A 23,756-nucleotide genomic window follows, 5' to 3' on the forward strand; every position below is an offset into this window, starting at 1 on the left:
ACCTTGATGTGTATATATAGATAGATAAATTTGTCTGCTTAAAGGAAATCATATGCATTTCTCATTAATACTAAAGAAAATAAACTGATAATAGTGATATGAAAAGGTTTGTATCTCTATTGTTGAAATGTTATTACATTATAAACTTTCAATATGAGCTAATAATTATTTTTTCATATTTCCACCTTATGTAGAATGAGATGAGCACCATGTTGGGGTTGAAGAGTAATAACGGAAGTTGGAGCATGAGTATAGGTTGGAGAAAGTTCAAACGAGAAACGTTGTAAGATCATTGACAAAGCAATCTTTGCTTCCAAAAAGGAAAAGTTTTGTCCGATGCATATTCTAGGACCCCCTCCAAAGGCAAAAAATGAAACCCTTCCATTTGTGGCCTTTAGAAGTCCTTCAGAAAATCTCTCCGGTTTGAACTCTTTAGCATCATCACCCCAAAGCTCACAATCATGGTGAACCAAAACTATTGGCAAGGAAATCTGCACTCCAGCAGGTAATGATAGGTTTCCAAGTTTCACATCTTCGTTAACTTTTCGAGCAAGACCAACTACTGGTGGGTATAACCGAAGAACCTCATTCAAAATCATGGTAACCTGTTGCAAAAATATTCATAGTAAAAACCAAGGGCATACTATTCAATATAAAGATGATAATACAAACTTACAATCTTAAGGTGATTCAGTCCTTCAAAATTTGGTTTTCGGTTGCCAAAAACTTGTAAGACTTCCTCCCTTGCGCGTGTTTGCCAATCAGGGTACATACTCAACAAAATCATTGTCCAAACAAGCAAAACTGAGGTGGTCTCCTGCCCTGCAAAGTAGAATAGCTTGCATTCCTCAATAACTTCCTCAAGATTCATTCCAACATTCTTATTTCCCTGTTCTTGAATTTCCTTGTGGTTTGACTCCAGAAGTATATCTAACAAGTTATTTTTAGTGGCTTCACCCGCCTTTAGAGCTGTCTCTCTCTTGTTAATCATATCCATAAGCGAAGCTTCTATATCTTTGTTGATTTCCTTCATCCTTCTATGTGTAGTAGTAGGTACAAACCTACACGTGAACATAATCAGTTCTGTATTAATCCTGTTCGCAAGGCAATGCTCTTTTCTATATCAACTAGACTTCCAATGGTAGTTCTGTCAATAGTAAACATAGTTTGATTTCACAAGCTGCAATTGTGAGATATCCCTTTACGTCACAAAATTTAGTAAACTGGTTGTTGTAAAAAAAAAAAATCATTGATTCTTAACTAAAAGTATTATTTTCTAATCACAATATATATGAAAGTTTGCTAAGGTTAGTTAGTTAAATAAAGCTCATCCAATGAGCTTGATCACTTAAGTCTATCAAGTAGTCATATATACATATTAGTCTTACCTCCATCCAGGTATGTTAACTTTCAAGAAAGTTTGTATTGTGAGTTCAGTTTGCTCTTTTAAAAGTTGAAATATTCTTCTTCCTTCTTCATAACTACTTCCAAATGCTGTTCGAGAAATAACATCACTAGCCAAATTCTGAAAGAAAGGCCATATGTCTGTTTCACTCGTTCCATCTGAAGACAACATTCCCTCCCATTTGCTAATCAGATCATCACAACATTTGATGAATAGTGGTAACATATTCTGTGGTGTAATGAAGAAATAGCAAGGTGTTAAAATACGCCGTGTCAACTTAAGCACAAACGTTCAGACATTGCATCATGTTACTTATAGACCAACTGATGTTGCTTGCAAAAGTATGTGTTGCAGCCTTGCAGGCTAAACTAACTCAAGCTTTGCCATACCAAATATTTGTCTTGGTTGCAAGAGAATACATTTTTGGGGAGAGTAATTTTCACGTGCAGAATTAAATGCATACACACACACATGTTGGAACAAATTTATGTTTTCCTGACTTGTTATTGAAAGGTATAGTAGTCAATATATAATATCTATATCTAGTAATTGGAAACTAACCTTCAACTTTTCTAAATTGAATGCGGGGTTGATTATCTTTCTGTGCTTGCTCCACTTTTCTCCCTCATGGCTTACAAGACCAGGAGCTAGTAACCTAACATGCGGATTCATATCAGGCTTTCCAAAGTCATAAATCTTGTTGAGTACATCTTTGATTTGCTCAGGATCTGTGAGGGTCACCCTTGGTATTGGCCCAAACCAGATAAAAGAATTTTTGCCTACATACCATCAACAACAATAAGAAGAAGACTTAAAATTAAATATGAAGGAGAAAGAGAAAATTTTCAACAATTGAAGAGAATGGGCAAGTTTGTGTGTGCTATTTGAATTTGACATGAATTACAAACCATGGCAACTGTTGATACACACTACACAATAAGGTTAGTCAAACAAGTTGTCTTTTTAAATTATAGGAAATCAAAGGAAACCCCTCTCTACCATGCAATAGAAGGACTCTAAAGAAAACTGAAAATTATATCCCAATTCTGGGAAGGACCAGCTCCTTACTCAGATAAACACAAGCACCAATTAGGAAAATTCTTCAATCCCTCCTTATTTGGTTACCCCCCTACTAAGACATTCCCTGCATTCCATTGGTCCATTTAGTTATGCCTTCCGTCTCTCCTCCTTCCACTCTTTCAGCTGCCACCTATGTTTTCTCTCTCATATACCAGAAGGCCATCTTCAGGCCCATTGTTCTCCTTTTTTTTCACTCTCTACTCTCCCAACTCATAAGTCTATACTTTAGTTAGCCTTTAATATCTGAACCGTCTATGCAATGTTTGTATGGCCAAAATTTATTCCTCTCACATTAATACAAAAATGGACACCATATACAAGGCTTCTAATTGATTTTGTAAAAATTTTAAGCATATATTCCCATATGCACAATCTAAACAAACATAACACAATACATATGGGACTGTAAAATGATCTTGAAATAGAAAGATAGAAAAATGGAAATCACTCATTACAATCTGAGACTAATATCTACCAATAAGCTTGCAACATAGAGTGAAAACAGAAAAGAAAATAAGAACAACAGGAACAAATTCCTCCCAGGTGTTCTCATGGTCAGGCAGATTATTCCATTTGATGAGAATTTCATTTGATCCATTGAGCAGCTTCCTGATGGCCAGCACCTTTTTGGGAGTCACTAGTAATTCCTAATCGTCTGAGAGGAATTTGGAGAGTTGTTGGAAAGGAACATCAACAGCCACTGCTTTCTTTAGTTGGGAGACATGGAAAATTGGATGTACTTTTAGTTTCCAAGTGCAGTTCCAGCTTGTAAGCCACTGGCCCTACTATCTCAATAATGGCATAAGGACCATAGAACTTAGAACTCAGCTTTTCATTGACCCCTTTTTGCCAAAGACCTCAATGGTTGAGCTTTCAAATAAATCAAGTCCCCTACCTGAAATCCAACCTCTCTTCTTTCTCTATTTGTATTCTTTGCTTCATCTAAATCTTTAACTTCAAGTTAGCAATTTCATTCAAAACTTTGGTCTTATGTGCTCAAATTGGCAATTGCGATCCTTCCTTTCCCATTCAAAAGAAAAGACCAAGCAGAGAATTCATACGAATAGAAGCACATCCTCATGCAAGGACAAATACTTTTGTGCAATATGGTTTCCTCTTTTTTATGCATATTTATACCTTTCCTACCTGTACCTTTGCCTCATTATACAAAAAAGGAATAAAGCATTAATCTTTTTTTGTTTAAATTTTCATACCTTGAATTTTTTCCTATGTTCTTGTTCTTCATCAGTTCATCCATTCTATCATGTGATGTTGAATTCTAGATGATTGAACACGCACTTAGTTCCATGTCATTCGTAATGATAGGCATCTTCAAAATTTGAGCATTCAGTTACCAATGGAATGAGACTGGTGTTGATTACATGCTTCAATGTAAAGTACAAAAAGTAGTTTGGTCTAACTAGCTTTAGTATTCTGATTGGTCTTATCTCAAATTATTGTGATGGTTAAGTAAATGAACAAAAATTAAATTTTGTATATGTAGACTTAAAAGTATTAACAGAGAAAAGTTTGGTATCTAAAGTGTCTCCCACAGAGATTAGTTTGCACTGCTGCAAGTGTCTCTTGAAAAAGTAGGAGTTATAGGTATTATTGATCTATAAGTCTAAATGCCTAAAACTAACCAATAAAATTTGAAATACCAGCTTATCAATTAAATCCACTGTAGCTACTTCGTAGCTTTTGGAGTTTATCAACCTAGTGGACACTCAATCAGTGTATATATTATCACCCTCATGGGTTGAAGTTCAAACTTCTAACCCTGTTATTTTTCTATGTTTCCAGCATATTTACATAGCCGTGTTTTGGAAGAGAACTTTTTAGCTGTAGTTTGTTAAATTCCTCCTTCTGCTTTTGTTATATGGGTAAATGACAATTTTGGTCCCTGAATGTGGAAATTAGTAACAATTTAATCCTCTCTATATGATTTAATTCGGATTTAATCCTCTCTATATGTATATTTTTAATTAAATTCCATGTTATCAATGTACTTTACATAATCCTCTCTATATGATTTAATTCTGATTTAGTCCATAAAACACTTGTTAATTATTATTAATTTATAGCAACTGGAACACCAATTCAGTCGGCCTTTTATGCTGAAGTTTTGCAGCTATTTTGGCTATTGAAACGGCTAAGGAAAGGAACTTTCATCCTCTTTAATTGGAGATAGATTCTTCTCTTTTAGTTCGAACCTTCTCTCATCCAGAGAGCGTCCCTTGGCCTTTGTATAATCGTTCGTTAAATTGTATTAATCTAACTAGAACTTTTAGATTTAAGATTTCTCACATTTATAAGGAGGCACACACTTGTGCACACAATCTTGCCTCTTTTGGTGCACAGTTGTTGGGTTACACTTGGTGGGACAGCCCCCCTTCTTTCATTGCTCAGGAGCTCCTTAGGGATAGAATGGGGCTCCCTTCTTATAGATTTTGCTAGATTTGTCATCCTTGGGTTTGACTATATGGATCAATCTACTACATTGAACTTGATCACTATGCCTCCACTGATTAGTAGTGTAATAACTTTTTCAAGACAAAAAAGGAAAAAAAAGAAAGAAGAAAAGAAATAAGATACAGGTCTGCCTGTATTTTTTTGTCTTACCAATAAAGGGCAGAGTTCTCTTCTTAGCTTAAGCAATTTGATGGCACCCTTTAATTATTATGCTACTACAATTATTATGTTCCTTTGGTTTGCACATATTGAAGTAGTAATTATGCTATGCCCACCAATAAAGCTAATTAGTATAGTTTGAAAAGTGGAGGAGCTTAAAAAAAAAAAACTATAAAAGTCAACTCTCTCTCTCTCTCCTCATTCTCTTATCTATCTCTCTTCGCACTCTCTCTCCCGGAGGCAATACGTTAGCTGCTCCACGAACTTCGATGATATTTACTCTTAATTTTAAAGTGTAGATACTTGCGGATAACTGGATAAGGTACCTTTACCTATCGTCCTATCCCTATCCCTCTAATGTATATACGCGTAGAGAGAAAAATTCATCTACTCGATCCCCGATTACATGCTAAGCAATCCAAATCTAATTTCCCATGCATTATTTTGTCATGTTAACAATTTCAAAACCGAAGAGTAGAAGGAATAATGAGAAACATAATACCATGCTTGTTGACAGTGTGTTGGATAAAGGATAACACGCGCGGCGCTATGTCATGAGAGAAGAGATTCATGGGTTTGGATAAGGCTTCATTTCGCATCTTGCCAAACTCCTTCAAGTCCCCAACAAAAAGCGTGTATGAGTTGCCTTGAAGGCCTTGTTCTCTCAGAAGCCTTTCAAGCCTCTTTGGCCTCAGCCATAACCAGTTCAGCATCTTCCATGCCCATATCAGAATGATCAGTAGTAGAATTATTGTCGGCCATGATGCTGCTTCCATTTCTCTCTCGGTGGAGAAAGTTGATGAATCATGAAACAAAGAGAGAAGAAGATACTTCATATATTCATGGCAAGTTTTTGCGTGTAAAAGCCAAACTCCTTCGGCACCTTGCGTAAGTAACTTTTTCAATGGTTACCATCTTATTTCGAAAACGAATGGCTAGGATTAATTTTATAAATCCGGTTGCAACTACTATCATAGATAAAAGTACAGCAGGCAGTAAGTTAAGCACATTTTCTAATTATTTCATAAAATATTATTATTCAATACAAAAATAACCAATAATTAATTTCTTCATTAATGTTGAATGTAACAAAAAAATTTAAAAATTTCATTTAAGACTTTACACTTTTTTCACAAGCAATAAGTATAAGTAGAATATTTAAAAAAAAAGTTTAAGCAGAATATCACTTTACTCATTTTTGTATTTGTAATTTAAGAAAAAATACTTGCACTCGTTCAAACTAGAAACATTGTAAAACCAGTGACAAAAAAATCTTTGCTTCCAACAAGGAAAAGTTTTGTTCGATGCATATTTTAGGTCTCCTCAAAACCGAAAGAATTTAACTCTGCCATTTGTCGCCTTCAGAACTCATTCAGAAAATCTCTGAAGTCTGAACACCTTAGCAACATCACCCCAGAGCTCACAATCATGCTGAACTAAAATTGTTGGTCTACAACGAAAATAATTTATACCTACCAACAGAAACCGTCACAAGAAGTAGGTAAATGGATGATAGGCTTTGACCTGAGAATAATTTTGGTGTCAACTTTCCATATGAATGTATAAGAAAAAAAAAAAGTAAATGGAACAAACTTTTCTATAAGATAAAACTAGCTTATATATAAGTTGATTTATAAAACGTCTCCTATAAAGGGATCTGTATATCAGTTATATTTGTTAGCAATTTCCTGCAATTAATGTCAAACATTGACAACAACAGTAACTAATTGGAACCATAATTTAAAACCTTGATAGGTATATATAGATAGCTAAATTTGTGTGCTTACAAGAAATCATAAGCATTTCTTACATTAATACTAAAGAAAATAAACTAATAATACTTATATGAAAAGGTTTGTGTCTATTGAATTTCTTGAGATATTATTACATTATAAACTTTTCAAGAGTATAATACAAACCAAACAATATGAGCTAATTGTTAATTTTTTATATTTCCACCTTTCTTAGAATGAGATGAGCACCATATTGGGGCTGAAGAGTAATAACGGTAGTTGGAGCATGAGTATAGGTTGGAGAAAGTTCAAACAAGAAACGTTGTAGAATCATCGACAAAGCAATCTTTGCTTCCAAAAAGGAAAAGTTTTGTCCGATGCATATTCTAGGACCCCCTCCAAAGGCAAAAAATGAAAACCTTCCATTTGTGGCCTTTAGAAGTCCTTCAGAAAATCTCTCCGGTTTGAACTCTTTAGCATCATCGCCCCAAAGCTCACAATCATGGTGAACCAAAACTATTGGCAAGGAAATCTGCACTCCAGCAGGTAATGATAGGTTTCCAAGTTTCACATCTTTGTTAACTTTTCGAACAAGACCAATTGCCGGTGGGTATAACCTAAGAACCTCGTACAAAATCATGGTAACCTGTTGCAAAAATATTCATAGTAAATACCAAAAGCATACTATTCAAAATCAAGATGAAAAATACAAACTTACAATCTTAAGGTGACTTAGTCCATCAAAATTTGGTTTTTGGTTTCCAAAAACCTTTAAGACTTCCTCCCTTGCGCGTGTTTGCCAATCAGGGTACCTACTCAATAATATCATTGTCCAAACAAGCAAAACTGAAGTGGTCTCCTGCCCTGCAAAGTAAAATAGCTTGCATTCCTGAATAACTTCCTCAAGATTCAATCCAACATTCTTATTATTTTTGTGTTCTTGAATTTCCTTGTGATTTGACTCCAGAAGTATATCTAACAAGTTGTTTTTAGTGGCTTCATCCGCCTTTAGCGCTTTCTCTCTCTTGTTAATCATATCCATAAGCAAAGCTTTTATAACTCTATCTATTTCCTTAATCCTTCTATGAGTAGTAGTAGGTACAAACCTGCAAGTAAACATAATCGGTCCTGTAATATGAAGGGAAATGCTTTTTTCAATATCAACTAGACTTCTAATGGTGGTTCTGCCAATAGTAAACATAGTTTGATTTTCAAAGTTGCAATTCACTGAATTGAGAGATGCCACACATTCATGTCACAAATATTTGTTAAAATGGTTGTTGTAAAAAGGAAATTTATATGAATCTGTAGCGATAAGAGTAGTGATCCTTTATGAAATATGGTAATGTTAGTTTAGTTAATTAAAGCTCATCCAATAAGATTGATAACTTAAGTCTATCAAATAGTCAATACATATTTGTCTTACCTCCATCCAGGGATATAAACTTTGAGTATAATTTTCATTGTAAGTTCAGTTTGCTCTTTTAGAAGTTGAAATATTCTTCTTCCTTCTTCATAACTACTTCCAAATGCTGTTCGAGAAATAGCATCACTAGCCAAATTCTGAAGGAAAGGCCATACGTTGATTTCACTTGATCCATCTGAAGCCAACATTCCCTCCCATTTACTAATCAGATCATCGCAACATTTGATGAATAGTGGTAACATATTCTGTGGTGTAATGAAGAAATAGCAAGGTGTTAAGATTTTCCATGTCAAATTAAGCACATAAACATTCAGACTTCACATCATGTTGCTGAACTAACTCAAGCTTTGCCATATCAAACATTTTTCTTGCTTGCAAGAGAATACATTTTTTGGGAGAGTAATTTTCACATGCAAATCAAACACACACATGTGAAGCACAAATTCCAATGTTTTTTCTGACATGTTTTTCAAAGGCGCACAAGTCAATATATATGATCTATATCTACTAATAAGAAACTAGCCTTCAACTTGTCTAAATTGAATGCGGGGTTGATTATCTTTCTGTGCTTGCTCCACTTTTCTCTCTCCAGCCTTGCAAGACCAGGAACTAGTAATTTGACATGCGGATTCAATTTAAGCTTTCCAAAGTCATAAATCTTGTTGAGTACTTCTTTGATTAGCTCAGGATCTGTGAGGGTCACCCTTGGTATTGGTCCAAACCAGATAAAAGAATTTTTGCCTGCATACCATCAACAACAATAAGAATAAAGGCTTAAATTAGATATGAACAAGAAAGAGAAAATTTCCAAGAATAGAAGAGAATGGGAAATAAACTTTGTGTGCGCTATTTAAATTTGACATGAATAAAAAACCATGGGTAACTTTTGGTACACACTAAGGTTAGTTAGTGAAACTAGTTTTCTACACCTTGCAAAACAGAACAATGCATTAATCTGCTTTAGTTTAATTTTTTGTCACAAAGTTCTTCCAATATTCTTGTTGTTCATCCATTCTATCATGATGTGATGTCAAATTCTAGATGATTGAATATGCACCTAGTTTCTTGTCACTCCTAATGATAAAGCATCTTCAAAATTCGACCCATTCAAATACTAATGGGATGTGACTGGTTTGGATTACATGCTTCATTACAAAAAGTAGTGTTTGATCTAATAACTAGTTTTAATATTCCGATTGGGGTCTTATCTCAGATTATTGTGACAGATTCCTTTGTAAAAAAAGTGGGGTCCATGTGACGAAAGCACATTTGTAAACTCAGAAGAAAAGAGAGAAAATTAACTTTGTTTGAAAACTTTATCAAAATTAGATTGCCTTTGGTTCAGGGTTGAAGGAAACAAATAAAGAGAAATTTTGTAATTTTTACGTAAGATCCACATATTTTATATTTTATTATAATTTAAAATTTATTTTTTATTTTTATCATATCTATTATTATCCTTTAAACCAAATACACTCTCATACTACTCGTGAGAAATGACGAGAAAAGCGCGAAACGAATGCGTGAACTTATTATGTTGAATACATAATCTATTATATGTGGACAACGGTCTAAAAAAATGACTGATTGTAAGGATAAAATGGTATGATTAATTACTTTGAATTTCTTCTTTTTTTTCTTTTAAAAAAAACTAAACAACAACTTTATCCTTTTTTTATTTCTCTTCTATTTTTTCTTAAACCAAATGATCAATATTTCCACTCAAAATCTCTATTTATGTTCTCTTTTTTTTTCTTCTTTTAGTTACCTATTTCCGTTCTCTTTATTTATTTTTTCTCTATCAAACACACCCTAAAGTGACAGGAAAAGGAAGCCATGAATATATGTGAATGAAATATTTTAATGTTTAAACATGTAATTTTCAAACAAAGTCAATTAAACAGTAGTCGGATAAAAAATAAAAAAAGAAAAAGTGAAGAGGCAAGTAGATTAGAAATGCAAAAAAGAGAATGATGGGCATAAGCATATACCATGTTTGTTGAGAGTGTGTTGAGCATAGGAAGAGACACGCGGCACTATGTCATGAGAGAAGAGAGTGATAGGTTTGGATAAGGCTTCCTTTCTGATCTTGATAACCTCCATGGAGTCCCCAACAAGAAGCGTGTATGGATTGCCTTGAAGGCCTTGCTCTCTCAGAAGCCTTTCTAGTCTCTTGGGTGTGAGCCATAACCAGTTCAGCAACTTCCATGCGCCTATCAGAGAGAGGATGAATATCAGTACCAGAATTGTGATCCACGCTGCTTCCATTTCTCTGTGTTTCGTGTCTCAACAAGAGCCTTCATATAGTGCTATTATGCTGCCGGCAATCACCAAGTGACTTGCTTTGTGCTATACGCCCCTCTTTTAATCATTTTTAGTTTTGATCATTCATATAATAAATCTATATATAAACATTGAATCTATCAAATGTAATTAATTAATTAGGATTGATTAAATATTATATATATATATATATATATAAATATTAAATAAGGAATTTTATACTAAGAAAAGTAAAACACAAGAGATTTTTAAATATACAATTATTAATAAATTTTAAGGTTATGTTCAGTAAACTTAACTGAAAGTTGAAAAATTAATTTGTAAATGTCTTTAATAAAATTAACTTGTTAAAATAGCTAAAAGATATAAAATAATATAAAAATAATAAAATCATGATTTATTAAAAAAAAATAGAAAATTTGATAAATATATTAAAGATAAAATAGAAGAAAATATAAAAAATTAAAAATTAACATTCTAAAAAATGTTACTTCAATTAATATTTCAAAAAATTCTATAAATTATTAAAAAAAACTTGTTAAACAAATAATTAAAAAAAATTAAAAACTAACTGAAATATCCTTGTTTAGTATAATTTAAATTATTTTTTTTAAGAAATGAATTTTAAATCTCAATCAGTCATATTTAGTTATATAATTAAAAATTGTAATTTTGTACTTTTCAAATAGCAACTATTGTCATTATAATTATCTTCTCATTATATATACATATATATGAGGAGGAATTCATTGACTTTACAAGTAATTTTTTAAAAGTTATTTTTCATCTTTATTATTTATTTTTTTATAAAATTTAATGTTTAAAATTAATTAATTACTCTAATCATTAGAGTAAGTGGATTCTCTTTCAATGTATATATGGTTCATAAAATCTCTGCCACCTGTGGTAAAGTCAAACTTTAGGAAGTAAAGTGTGCATATTTAGATAATCTATCAATGACCACCATAAAATAATTGTTGAAAGAAATAAGAATGAGTAGAGGGTAGGTAGGCCTATGATGAAATCACAGCTATGTCTTCCCAAATTTGGGTAGGAAGGGGAAGTGGTCGAAACAGTTCTGCTAGTAGCATATTTCTCGTCTTGGCTTGTTGGCACTTGGCAGATTAAGCATTCTTGAACTCTATTTTATCCCTTTCACAAAAAAAAAAGAAGAAACTATTCTATTTGCTTTTTACATAAAAATTGAAAAGGAGAGTGCATTTTGTAAATTGAGGGGGGTGTAGATAGCAAAAGTCTGACTTGGATTGGATGTAACCATTCGTGCCTGTCTAGCATATTTTTAACTCAGCATTGGACTTTCAATTAGCTCAAAAATAATTATTGATTGAATTAAAAAAAAAAAGATCCAAATAAATTCACCACAACTTTGTATTAGTTTTAGTTTTATCAGTTTGACTAATTCCTTGGAAATCCAACTTTGTGGATGAAATAGCCTAACAAAATTGATAACATAAGCGTTACATGTGGTTTTTGGAGAAAAGTCCACACCAAATCCAACATTTAGCAATGGTAAATTATTTTAATTGTATTATTTATGATTGTATAATAAATAAATTGATCAGAGGATTCAATTTACATAACCAAGCTTTATGATTGCAAATACTTAAAAATTGAAAATCTTTTGCAATGATAGGATAGAATAAAGTATGACAACGAATGAGCAAGGCCAAGACGAGATTGAGTTTACAAGCCAAATTTTATACTACCCTCAGAAAATACAGAAGAAAAAGAAACAGAAAAAAAAAAAAAGAAACATCAATTATCATTTTTTATTTTACTGTTTTCAAGATCCCAGAAAGGAAGAATGGGGGGAAAGAATATACTGCAGACTTGTATTGATACAATAATGGAATATATTATGTTCTTGTACTTTGCAGGAAGCTGCAAATATATTAAATGATGAGAATGCGCGCTTGCTTTGCCCTTCAATGACTATAAAAGTACCCCAAAAGTAGCACAAGTGTAGATTTGCTTGAAATTCTTGAAATGACAAAAAGTTCAAGGCTCTCTCATCCCTATATTAGGACCAAAAGAATCTTTTTGTGTTTTTTCTTTAACAATGTGTCATCAGCATGCACAAGCTTATGCAATCCGTTGAAGGTTATATGCCACCATATCTTCAAGGGCTAAACGAAATACGCTCTGAGGTAGGCATTGGAGACTTTGAATTGCAAGATCGGCTTTCTCTTTTGCTAACTCTTGTGCTCTTTCAATGCCCCCACAACTCTTGACCAAATTGATGGCTTCCTCAAGGGAACCAACCTCACTGAATTCAGACTCGATGATATCCCTCAATTTCGGTTCTTTCTCCAGTGCGAAAATTACTGGTGCAGTCAGGTTGCCCTTGGCAAGGTCACTGCCAGCAGGCTTTCCCAGTTGCTCGGCTGATTGAGTGAAATCCAATATGTCATCCACAACTTGGAAGGATAGACCAAGATTCCTTCCATATTCGTACATTTTCTCAGTCACGCTGCTGTCAGCACCGCTAAAGATCGCGGCTCCTTTTGTGCTGGCAGCAATCAAGGATGCTGTCTTGTAATAGCTCTTAATTAGATACTCGTCAAGTTGTACATCACAATCAAACAAGCTTGAAGCCTGCTTTATTTCCCCACTTGCAAAATCTTTTATCACCTGTTACAGTGCCAGATAGTAATGCAAAAGAACTTCAGAGAATGGAATTTTGCATCTCTTCACACCATCTGCTATGTACTTGGCTTCAGGTGCATCAATCACTTGTGGAAAAATGGTGTCTTAAACAGGTACAATGATGGAGCTTACCTGACTGATGAGTTTAATGACTTGAATATTTTCAAGGTTGGCTAGATACCATGATGACTGTGCAAACATGAAGTCTCCAGCCAGCACTGCAACTCTTGTTCCAAACATTTGATGAACAGTTTTCTTCCCTATTAGTACATAGCAATCACGTTGAGTTCAAATTGAGGGAAACAAAAACCAGTAGAGGAGTTACAAAAGAAAAATTATTGTCACTCCTTAAGAAGGTGATACATAGCTTTGGCCTAATACATAATGTAAGACTAATACAGATTAATCAAGTTCAATTCTCCATTATGCAATTTTAAAGGGTTTTTATTAACAAAACAATAAGTTTAAATTGCACATGATACCTATAGTCCTGTACATAACAAAATGATTGTATTAAAGCGGGAACTGGGATGTTCAAGTTCAACCCAAGCAAGATATTTAAAGATCTGTTCAATGTGTATATTAGGAGAACATATCATTTTTTGTGTTTCATTTTCTACTTGAATTCCCTTAAAAGGCACTAGAAACAATTCCATGAGGATGTATTAAGAAATATATTCTATCTTTGTTCTCAATTCTATGCTACAGAATGGTGCTAGAAGCCGATCAAAAGGGTACATTTTACCAAAGCTTGCAATATACAATCCTATTTAGGTTTGCTATAATTGCTTAAACTTAAAGAGATGCACTCTATGGAACCAATAATATTGAAGCACTGAACCACTGATGATACAGACTTTACCAGTGTGTTCTCTCATATTCCTTTGTCCATTTTATTTTATTTCATTTTTTGGGTGGGTGGAGGGCTTCTAGCAAGTATTAGCTCAACAGATGATTGAAAACTAAAGTGACACAGACTGATTTTTTTATTCTTTATTAACATGTATAAATAGCAAGTCCTTTCCAAGACATCACAAAAACTGAAAAAGCTTGCACTTTTTCCTCTTTCAGTAACAAAATCTGCTTTAGTTCTCTCCTTTATTTTCTCGCTCTTTGTCTCCTCAGTAAAGAGTAGACAAAGTGTGTGCATGGTCTTATCATGCAGAAAATCATCACTGAGTAACAAAGTTCTGGACCAGATCAAGGACTTTCATGAAACACATTCCAAACATGAAGCAGGACTGTGCATCACTGATTTTGTACAAACATGATGTTTAAAGGAAATTCTTGATCAAATAAATTGTAACATGGTTATCTCAGCTTAAAATCAAAACAACCTTATTGTATGAGCAAATTCAAAATTGCTTTATAGCATGCATCTTGCCAAGTAAGACAGATAACCAGAAATCTAAGTGAAGTCAGGAAAACTAAATAAGTATATAAAGAGAAATCACAAGCCTACCTCGTCGAAGGTCACTCTCATCTAGTACATCATCATGTATCAAACTTGCAGTATGAATCATTTCAATTATCTCTGCTAAACGTCGATGCTTTGCAGTAAGTTCCCTGGAATCATCCATTTCAACAAGAAGTTTTGAAATTTTTTATTGTCATATAGAACTTTCTGGTCAGGAAAAAGAACTTGTGCTTGTGCCTGTGCTTGTGTGTATATGCACATGCACGCGTGTGTGTGAGAGAGAGAGAGAGAATTCTGTTCTTACTTCAAGCCAAGTAACTCTGCAGTCGCCCTTGACACCAAGAACACCAAAGCTGGTCTCATCCTCTTTCCACCAGCACTAAAAATCTGCTCAGCTGCAGACATCAAAACTGGATTTTCTGCTCCTACAATCTATCAAAGCATCTTCATCAGATACATTAAAAGTTAGGCAACCAAAACCTAGTCATCACTGTTTGCAAAGCAAAAGAAGCTAAAAAGCAAGAAGGTTCAGAAGGCAATGAGAATGATAAGGAGTTGGCACCAGTTGACTGGATAAATATTCTTACAAAAGAAAAAGGTCTAACAAGTGTGTAGTGACTTTACTATAAAAACAACTCAGAATGGCCTTAAAAAAACTATCCAATCTCATTAAAAATTAAATAAAATTCAACAACACTAATCCAGAAACAATGTAATTAGAAAACTGGTATCAAGATACAAAGAAACATATTATCAAACAGAATTGAAATAAGGAATTCAATAAAGGTTAACAAAAACAACGATAACAGAAAGCCATATGTCAAATGACAGAACAAGGAAGGAACATCATTCAAGTGCCTAAGCCTCATGATGCCTTCCATTAAAAATTGTATACTTTTCTGGTCAGCTGAAGGCAATTTCACTCACCATAGACAGAATAACAACACAAGAGTTAATAAGATGGGACAGTAACAGTTACAAATCATTCACACTAAATAAAACACCACAAAGGATCAATCCCAAAAAGCATTACTTACCGACTGAAGATTTTTATTGAGAGTTAGCAGATCATCGGCAACCACTTCAAAAAACCTAGCAGGGGAAATGGGGTCTTCTGAATAACCCTTCAAGTCCAATCCTGTGGTAAGGCCTTCAAATGCATGAGTCCCCCCTACACAAAAAACCAAACCAAAACTTTCAATGCCTAGAACCACAGCTTTAAGTAACCAACACCTACCATGTTTCTTCATTCAAACAAGTAAGCAACATAAATCACTTCTATAGTCTTATAACAAAATAGTGCATGCCCTGAAAGTATAAACAGTTCTACACCGTCATTCAATCAATCACAAATGCAACATATGAACCTTAAAAAGTTAAAATTCATACCAACGATGATTTCTGATTGCCTGACAGTGTAAAAAAAAAAAATAGTTTACGCTAGGGTGCATAGAAATCAAATTCAAATATTGTACCATTCACCGTAGGCTGTGCAGTCTTCATAGAAGAAACCCGACAATGAGTGCTCCTCTTCTTACAACAAACCAATTTACGAGCCCCATGGTCTCTGCCACACCCTTTAGAATTATTACTATTCAGCTTGGCATAGTTCCTCACAGTGTACCTATCAAACGAAGAAGCATTGGAAGAGCAGCCACAAGAGACCAAGTTTTTGCCAGCAAAATCAATGCTTTTGCCTGTGACAGACATCATTCTGACTACTTCTGAGCCAAGCCCAGAAGCGGGGAAAACGCGGTTCCAATCGCAATTCACAGGACCCAGATGGGAAATGAGGCCAATTTCACGCTAGGCAGAGACACGGCAGCGAGGTGCAGCCAGTGGAGGAGGAAGAAAAGGAGGAGAATGGAAAGGGTCTTTTTTCTGGGTCACAAGTTTGAAGTGGAAAGAAGGAACACACACGACGAGTTTAGAGTTAAGTGAGTGGATCCTAAGAGCCCACATGGAACTACGTTTCTTATCAGTTGGAGAGAGAATGAAATCTGTGACTCATGCTGCTTGCTTAGGATGTCTCAAGTCTAAACGCTAGATGGCTCAAATTCTCCTGTGTCATTTTGTCACAAACCAATTTTAACACAATGAATTTAAGAGAACTCAGCGCATGTTAAAATTTATATAAAATTATAGCAAAATGTTGGATACACTCAATATAGAAAAAATAACTTTTTTTTTTTAGATATGATAAAGTTTATGAAACGATAAAAAGAAGATAAAGATAAATTAAAGATATTAATGAGATATTTAAAATAAAAAAGTGATTTATACGTCATTACTCAAAATTATATGACACTTTTTAAATAAAAAATGAAATTTACAAATTTGATCATTTTTCATAAGTTTCAATTAATCTTTAATAAAAGTTACTTATAATTTCTCATGATATATTAGTTTTGCGTATATGAAAATTAAATTGAGTTAAATTTTCATATACGGTGTTATTAGTATAAAGTATAAAGATGGTTTAACAATCAAGCACTTAAAATTTTTTGTTTAAATGAGACTTTTAAAGTATTCATAAGATTCATACATTTTATTAGGTGAGTTTTTTTTCTCCTTCGTGATATTGGTAACAAACACTTTCTTTCGTAAGGAGTAAATTAATTTTTATTAAAAATTGTAAGTGCACATAAAATATATATTTATTTAATAATTAATCAAGATTTAAATTCTGAATTATTTAATTAAAAAAATAATTTATATCACTTGTATCAATCATTATTAGTATTAATAAGAAATATATAATTAAGTAATAGTATAAAATATTTTTTTAGATAGTGATCATGTGCAAATTTTTTTCATAGGAAAATATTTTTCACAAGAAATAATTTTACTAGAATTGGGTAAGATTATAAATAATATAATTTTCTTTTTAAATATTTATCGTCACTTCACATTTAAGATTTAAATTTTAGAACACTTGTTAAGTTAAAATAATCATGCATCATGTTATTCACGTGTTTCATCATATAATATCAAATATAACAACAAAATTGCAAAAAAAATCATATAAACATTATATCAGTTTCTTCAAATTAAATTCTTAAAATTTTAAACATGTTCTTTAGTATTCAAAAATTAATATATGACGAATGCTTTATTTTTTTCTAACAATTTCATTAACCATTGTTGTAACTTGTAAAGTAATGGTTAAGACATTTGTGGTAAGAAAAATGATTAAGAAATTAAAAGTTGAAAGATTTATTGAAAAGTATAAAATTATTAATTAATCTTCTAACCTAATGTTTTTTAAAAATATTTTATTTATTGATTTGTTATCTGTTATTCCCAAAACACTTTTTTTTATAAAGATTTATTTGATTATTTTTTAAATATTAATTTATGGTACAGATATTTTTGGATCTGTTCGACTAAAAAACTGTTTAAGGAAAGTTCTTTTGAAGAACACATCTCTATCATTAATCAGTGTACATTTTATTTTTTAGAAAATTAATCTGTGTACATAGAAAATTGCTTGTTGGATGTGGTCAAACAAGAGCCAGAGAAAAACATCGACATAAGTATTTAAAGTACCCATGAAAAAACCACCGATTTTGAGTTTGAGGATTCAGCCACGTTGCCATTTCTTTTGATCGACGTGATATTATTCAAGAATATGCTGTGTCCAAATATCGTTGTGTGGCAATAAGTATTACAGCCAATCACGTAAGGGTTAATGGAAATATACGAGAGATTTTTGTCTACGTGTGCGAAACTAGTCTTACTTGTTACATGAAGTACACTGTTTGTCAAACTTCTAGACCCGATTTAATTTGGACAAAATTAGTCGAACTGGAATTGCAGTTCCATTTGTAACCATCTCAACAAAAATCTGAAACTGACTAGTGAAGCTAGAGAATCAAGAGATAGTTAGATAGAGCATATTTAATTCCAAATTTTATCACCAAATTTTTATTATTGTGTAAATTTTATCATTTAAATTTTATTTTTGTCGATTTTACCATCCAATTTTTATAATTTTACAGATTTTATTATTCAAGTTCTTTTTCACGAATTTTATTATCCAACTTTCAATATTTCACAAATTTTATCATCTAATTTTTTTTTTTTTGCATTTTAGCATCACGTTGGTAACAAAATAATGAAAAAAAAGACATTTTTCTAGATTTTTATACCTCGGTTATAATCATAATCAATATTATGTTAGAGATCCCTAAAATATATTCGAATTTCGCAACTAATACCAGGAACTTTTTTGCTTCTCGTTGGGTTCCTGAAACTTCAAAAGTTTTGGGGTATATACCTTCCATTAGTTTCCATCCAAAACATGATGATGTGCCTGGTAGTTGGACACATTAGCAATACATGTGTGGAACCATGTTAGAGGTATTAATGATATGGCGTGTGTCAGAGATGAAGGGAAAGGGGTTACGCACAATTATAGAGGTGGTGGTGTCGCGCATACACTGGTTGGGTTGGGTGACTATGGAGTGGGGGAAGATGAAGTGGTTGGGGTGTGGGAAAGGGTTGGTAGCGGAGCATTTGATGGCGAGTGAGCATCACGAGCCAGCATAGGTGAGGGTTGGATGACGTCATTAGATGGTAAGTATTCAATTAATAGATACCTCATCACATTTTGATAGAAACTAACGGTTGAGATTTTCCACTAAATTTTTTGAAGTTTTAGGGACCCAACAAGTAAAAATTTTTCAGGGATCTGTTGTAAAATTTAAACATATTTCAAGGATCTCCAATATATTTAAACCCGATCGATATAAAAAAAATAACTTTTTACAATGATTGTGATTATGACTAATGTAAAAAAATTATTTTTCTACATTGATTACAATTAAATCTGATAAAAAGTCAAAATCATTCATCTTTTATAAGTGATGATAGAATGTGTAAAAATTAAAAATTTGAAAGATAAAATTTTTTAAAAATAAAACTTAAATGATAAAATTTACAAAAATAATAATGATTAAATAATAAAATTTATAATTAAACTTATTTTTTATTATACAAAACACATAAAATTCTATAACAAAAACGAGCAAACTTACAAATTAGTTTGCAAGAGATAGAGAAGAGATAATTTTTGTTATGCCAAACACTAAAACTAACAAATTAATAATTAATATTTACTCATAAAAAATATAAAATTTTGATATATAATATGATATTAACGATAATTATGTATTAATATTTTTTAAACACTATTAAACTTGTATAATATAGAGAATTACATACAGTAATAAAAAAAATGCATAATAACTTTAGTTATTTTATTTTTAAAATTTGATATTTTTATTTGAAAAATTAAAATTCATAAATATAATAAATAAATGCATAACAACCAATTAACAAATACATAAATTTAAATACTTTCATCAATATCACCATACATAAATCAACTTATGTGATTATTTCAGCTTAATTGAGTCAAACACGATTATTTGAAAAAAGTCTTCGATTCGAGTCCAAGATTATTTTCTTAAATTGAAGAAAATATATCACCTTTCTTGAATTGTACATGAAAACCTTAAGAAACATTCTAAAGGGAGAAATATAGATCTAGACAGCGTATTCATTTCCAGTATTATGAACCTTATGGAGTAACATTTTCCTCTTTGAAAATACAATAAATAAAATATTTTTTATTTTAATAAAATAATTATGAAATTTCTTATTTCAATCATAAATAAGAACAATAGTTCTTCAAAAAAATCTGACAATTAAAAGCGAAACGGAAAGTACCAAATAAACATTGTAAAAGAAAACTTTATCTTTATCTAGACAACACATTTATTTATTATCAACTTTGTCATGAGTTCCATAAAAATACAGTTAGCAAAATGGATATATGACGAAAATCATGGTAACAGAGAGGAATGAGATGTAATAGATTGTAAATCAATAAAGTAGTACTCTAAAATTAGAAGACACTTTTTATTCTAATTATAAGATTTTTTAAATTTTTTTTACAAGATTCTTTTCTTTAGATGTATAAATTATTTTCTCTCTTTAATATTTTTACTTAATTAATAAAAAACAATTAAGTAAATAAAGAAATAAAAAAGATAATTTTAAAATAATAATAAAAATAATTAACATATTTAATATGATTAATTAAATTATTTTTAAAAGATGTAAATTAATTAAAAAAATCAAACAAACTATTATTTTGGTCCTCTAAATATTACTCTCCCTTTGTAAAATTACTTTAAGTAATCTTTAAAATATTAAATGCTTATGACTATGAATTTAGATTTTAATCTCTACGTTCATATTTACTGACGTTCATCTATTTAACATGATTTGATTTCTAATAATTATGGATTACCTGCATAATTTTTTATCTTGAGCATTATTTAGAAAAGAGAAACACTTCCAAAAGTGAGTAGATAGTAGTAACTGTCATTCGTGCAGTATTCATTCACTTCATTTTTTTTATGAATTTGAGCACTATAAAGTACAAAACCCTGAATCCCTGATGAGACAACAAATTGGATTTTACAATCCTTCTGCCTTTCACCGCATATTGCATTCCGTAAACACAACTTAGGTTATTGAAATTTCCAACATAAGAAAGGGCATATTTTTTATTTCTTGTAATGCGGCATACATTTATATTACAACCTAATTAAATACAACTACATACACCACAAAATTACAGCAGCACATAAATTCACCAACAAATTTTGCCTACATTGGATACTTTAGTTTATGTACTCCACCCTTCTTCTATGCATAAATGCAGTTACCATAACCTGCAATTTAAAATGAGAAAAAAAGAGGCCACAATTAGAATAGCAAACATGTACTACATCAGTCACTAGTTTCTAGTCTTATATTAAACCAAGCTTAGTACTTCATTCATGAAAAATCTTTGCTAAACAAGACAATGATGTGACATACTTGGATCAGTGACAACAACGATTCCAGAGGCCCTGAAATCACAATTCCAGTGGTTTTTTCCCCTGGATTGGTAATAGAGATTCATGGCTATGGAAGCATGGTTCATGAGATTGTCAGGGTAAGAGCAGGGGCATCCTTTCTGAAGAATCCTGCAATCAACTTGAGAACAGGCATAATTGAGGTTGGCCAAAAGGGTTGCTTGATCTGATGAAGGCTTTGCCACACACCAAGTTTTCTGTGATTCAATAACACTCCAATTAATTTCCATAAGAAGATTATATATATAATCTCTTTTAAAGGCATTTGGGAAAATTGTTTGTATTTAGTTACCTGCCCATTAGCCATGATCAAATTCCCTCCTGCATAAGTCATAAGAAAAGGGGGGAAAAGGGAAATAAGAGTGCTTTTAGTTTGTGATTTCATACACTAGAATAATGGAAGCTCAATTTCTCATGGCAACAAAGGAGAAATCTAGGAAGAGACTTAATGTCACCAATGTACATACATTACATTGCAGTGCTAAGCCGATTAACTACTTAAAAGTCATAAGAGCCACGATCTGATTGGTTATCACTATAAAAAATTGTTTATAAAGACAATGTATAGAAGTTAAACTTATAACCTATTGCTAAGTGAAGTTTCTTTGAGATCATTCATCAAGGAAGCAACAACAGCATTGGGCTAATGCTACTTAATGAGGCACCAACACTTGACATAAAAACTAGGAAAATTTCAATTTTGGCAATTGAAATTTAAGAAGCAACAAAACCCAGTACAGATCTGAAAGTTAGAGTGAGAAAAGCTTTCAAAATTAGTAACGTTTTCATCAGCTCCAAAATAAAAGTAAATGTGAGCAATGTTGGTTAGTTTTCATTATAACATCAGAGCACAAAAGTAAATAACATCTGACACAAACCTGATGAGAGAGACAAGAACAAAAGGAAAAGGAGAAGGGACACATTAGCCATGGTTGTTATGTTATGGGTACAAGTACTACTGCTACTGACTACTAGTGTGATTACTAGAGCACAATGATGAAGAGAGAGAGATATGCAAAGGCTGAAGTTTAAGTAGAGAGAGTGTGCAGTGTATGAGTATGTGTGTGTAGTGGGAAAGGATGTGATGTTTTAAAAGGAAAAAAGATGGTGGGTGAAAACTAAGGTGAGGTCAACAATCAACATAAGGGTTACATTAACAGCAAATGGAAATTAACGTTGTGGTGGGGACTCTAATTTTTATGCTGATGCTGATGTGAATTGTGAATGAGATTATAGTGGCGGTGAGTGATGGCTCCTCACTTTCTCATTGGACATATAATAGTAATATCCCATTATTGCAGAAAGAACCGTTGTGGGGAAAACCAATGACCCACTATTATTAGCCATTTATGGAGAATGCTGCTCCCATTTCGCGTTTTATTTATTTTCTGTTCCAAACTCGTAATCGTCCTAACGCTATATATTATTACTATTATTCATTAGTTGTCAATAGTTATAGAACTTACACAGGAATTAGTCTCATAACAAGTCTGTGTAAATAAAAATAATATAATTTAAAATATAAATATCTGTTAATATATATTTTTATTAATTTATAATTTATTATAAATATTATTTTTGATATATATTACATTTTTTTGCAACATAACAATTTCAGATTTTTGAAAAATGAAAATAAAAAATATTTTATACAGACTAGAACTAAAATTCACCCATTTTATACGGATAACACGAATATTTTTATTCTAAAAAGATGAAAAACAAAGAAAATTTATAAAAATTAAAAACATATTCAAGTCTTTATTAAATATTTCCTCCATCTCATTTTTTTGTCTTTTAAAATAATGAATTTTGAAAGAAAAATATTATTTTGTAAAATTATTATGATAAAATGGATTTTTTTTTTAAAATTAACCGCGTTAAAAGTTAGAATTTCGTTGTGAATTCATTAATGTATTTAAAAAAGATACTAATAAATTATGGATAAAAACACGTGTAATTTAGTTGTGAATTCATTAATGCATTTGAAAAAGATACTAATAAATGATGGATAAAAACACGGTTAATTTAGTTGTGAATTCATTTTATATGGATAAAAAACAAATATTAATTTTAGAGGGATGCAAAACAATTTTTTTATAGGAAATAAAAATATTTTAAAGTATTTATTAAATATTTCCTCCATCTCAATCTTTTGTCTTTTCCTCTTAGGAATTTAAAA

At 31.9% G+C, this 23,756-nt stretch overlaps 4 protein-coding genes across 4 annotated transcripts; all 4 read right to left on the reverse strand.

Moving 5' to 3' along the window:
* Positions 1-29: 29 nt before the first annotated feature.
* On the reverse strand, positions 30-6,029 carry LOC114376077 (cytochrome P450 72A68-like). Its single transcript, XM_028333996.1, has 5 exons — positions 5,619-6,029; positions 1,967-2,184; positions 1,389-1,633; positions 677-1,061; positions 30-605 (listed from the first exon to the last, which is right to left on the reverse strand). The coding sequence occupies exons 1-5, from the start codon at positions 5,950-5,952 to the stop codon at positions 174-176; spliced, it is 1,614 nt and encodes a 537-aa protein (XP_028189797.1). The 5' UTR covers positions 5,953-6,029; the 3' UTR covers positions 30-173.
* Positions 6,030-6,882: 853 nt separating this feature from the next.
* Positions 6,883-10,651, reverse strand: LOC114374334 (cytochrome P450 72A68-like). Its single transcript, XM_028331971.1, has 5 exons — positions 10,267-10,651; positions 8,799-9,016; positions 8,276-8,520; positions 7,568-7,955; positions 6,883-7,495 (listed from the first exon to the last, which is right to left on the reverse strand). Exons 1-5 carry the CDS (start codon positions 10,541-10,543, stop codon positions 7,064-7,066), a joined length of 1,560 nt encoding a protein of 519 aa, XP_028187772.1. The 5' UTR covers positions 10,544-10,651; the 3' UTR covers positions 6,883-7,063.
* Positions 10,652-12,256: 1,605 nt separating this feature from the next.
* On the reverse strand, positions 12,257-16,682 carry LOC114376580 (probable solanesyl-diphosphate synthase 3, chloroplastic). The gene is made up of 6 exons (XM_028334752.1): positions 16,118-16,682; positions 15,680-15,813; positions 14,947-15,074; positions 14,688-14,791; positions 13,358-13,485; positions 12,257-13,210 (listed from the first exon to the last, which is right to left on the reverse strand). The coding sequence occupies exons 1-6, from the start codon at positions 16,353-16,355 to the stop codon at positions 12,662-12,664; spliced, it is 1,281 nt and encodes a 426-aa protein (XP_028190553.1). The 5' UTR covers positions 16,356-16,682; the 3' UTR covers positions 12,257-12,661.
* Positions 16,683-21,062: 4,380 nt separating this feature from the next.
* On the reverse strand, positions 21,063-22,703 carry LOC114374758 (glucan endo-1,3-beta-glucosidase-like). Its single transcript, XM_028332428.1, has 4 exons — positions 22,453-22,703; positions 21,867-21,895; positions 21,537-21,771; positions 21,063-21,388 (listed from the first exon to the last, which is right to left on the reverse strand). Exons 1-4 carry the CDS (start codon positions 22,502-22,504, stop codon positions 21,363-21,365), a joined length of 342 nt encoding a protein of 113 aa, XP_028188229.1. The 5' UTR covers positions 22,505-22,703; the 3' UTR covers positions 21,063-21,362.
* Between the last annotated feature and the right edge of the window lie 1,053 nt (positions 22,704-23,756).

The sequence above is a fragment of the Glycine soja genome, chromosome 11 (assembly GCF_004193775.1).
Source record: "Glycine soja cultivar W05 chromosome 11, ASM419377v2, whole genome shotgun sequence".
NCBI classification, from domain to species: domain Eukaryota; kingdom Viridiplantae; phylum Streptophyta; class Magnoliopsida; order Fabales; family Fabaceae; genus Glycine; species Glycine soja.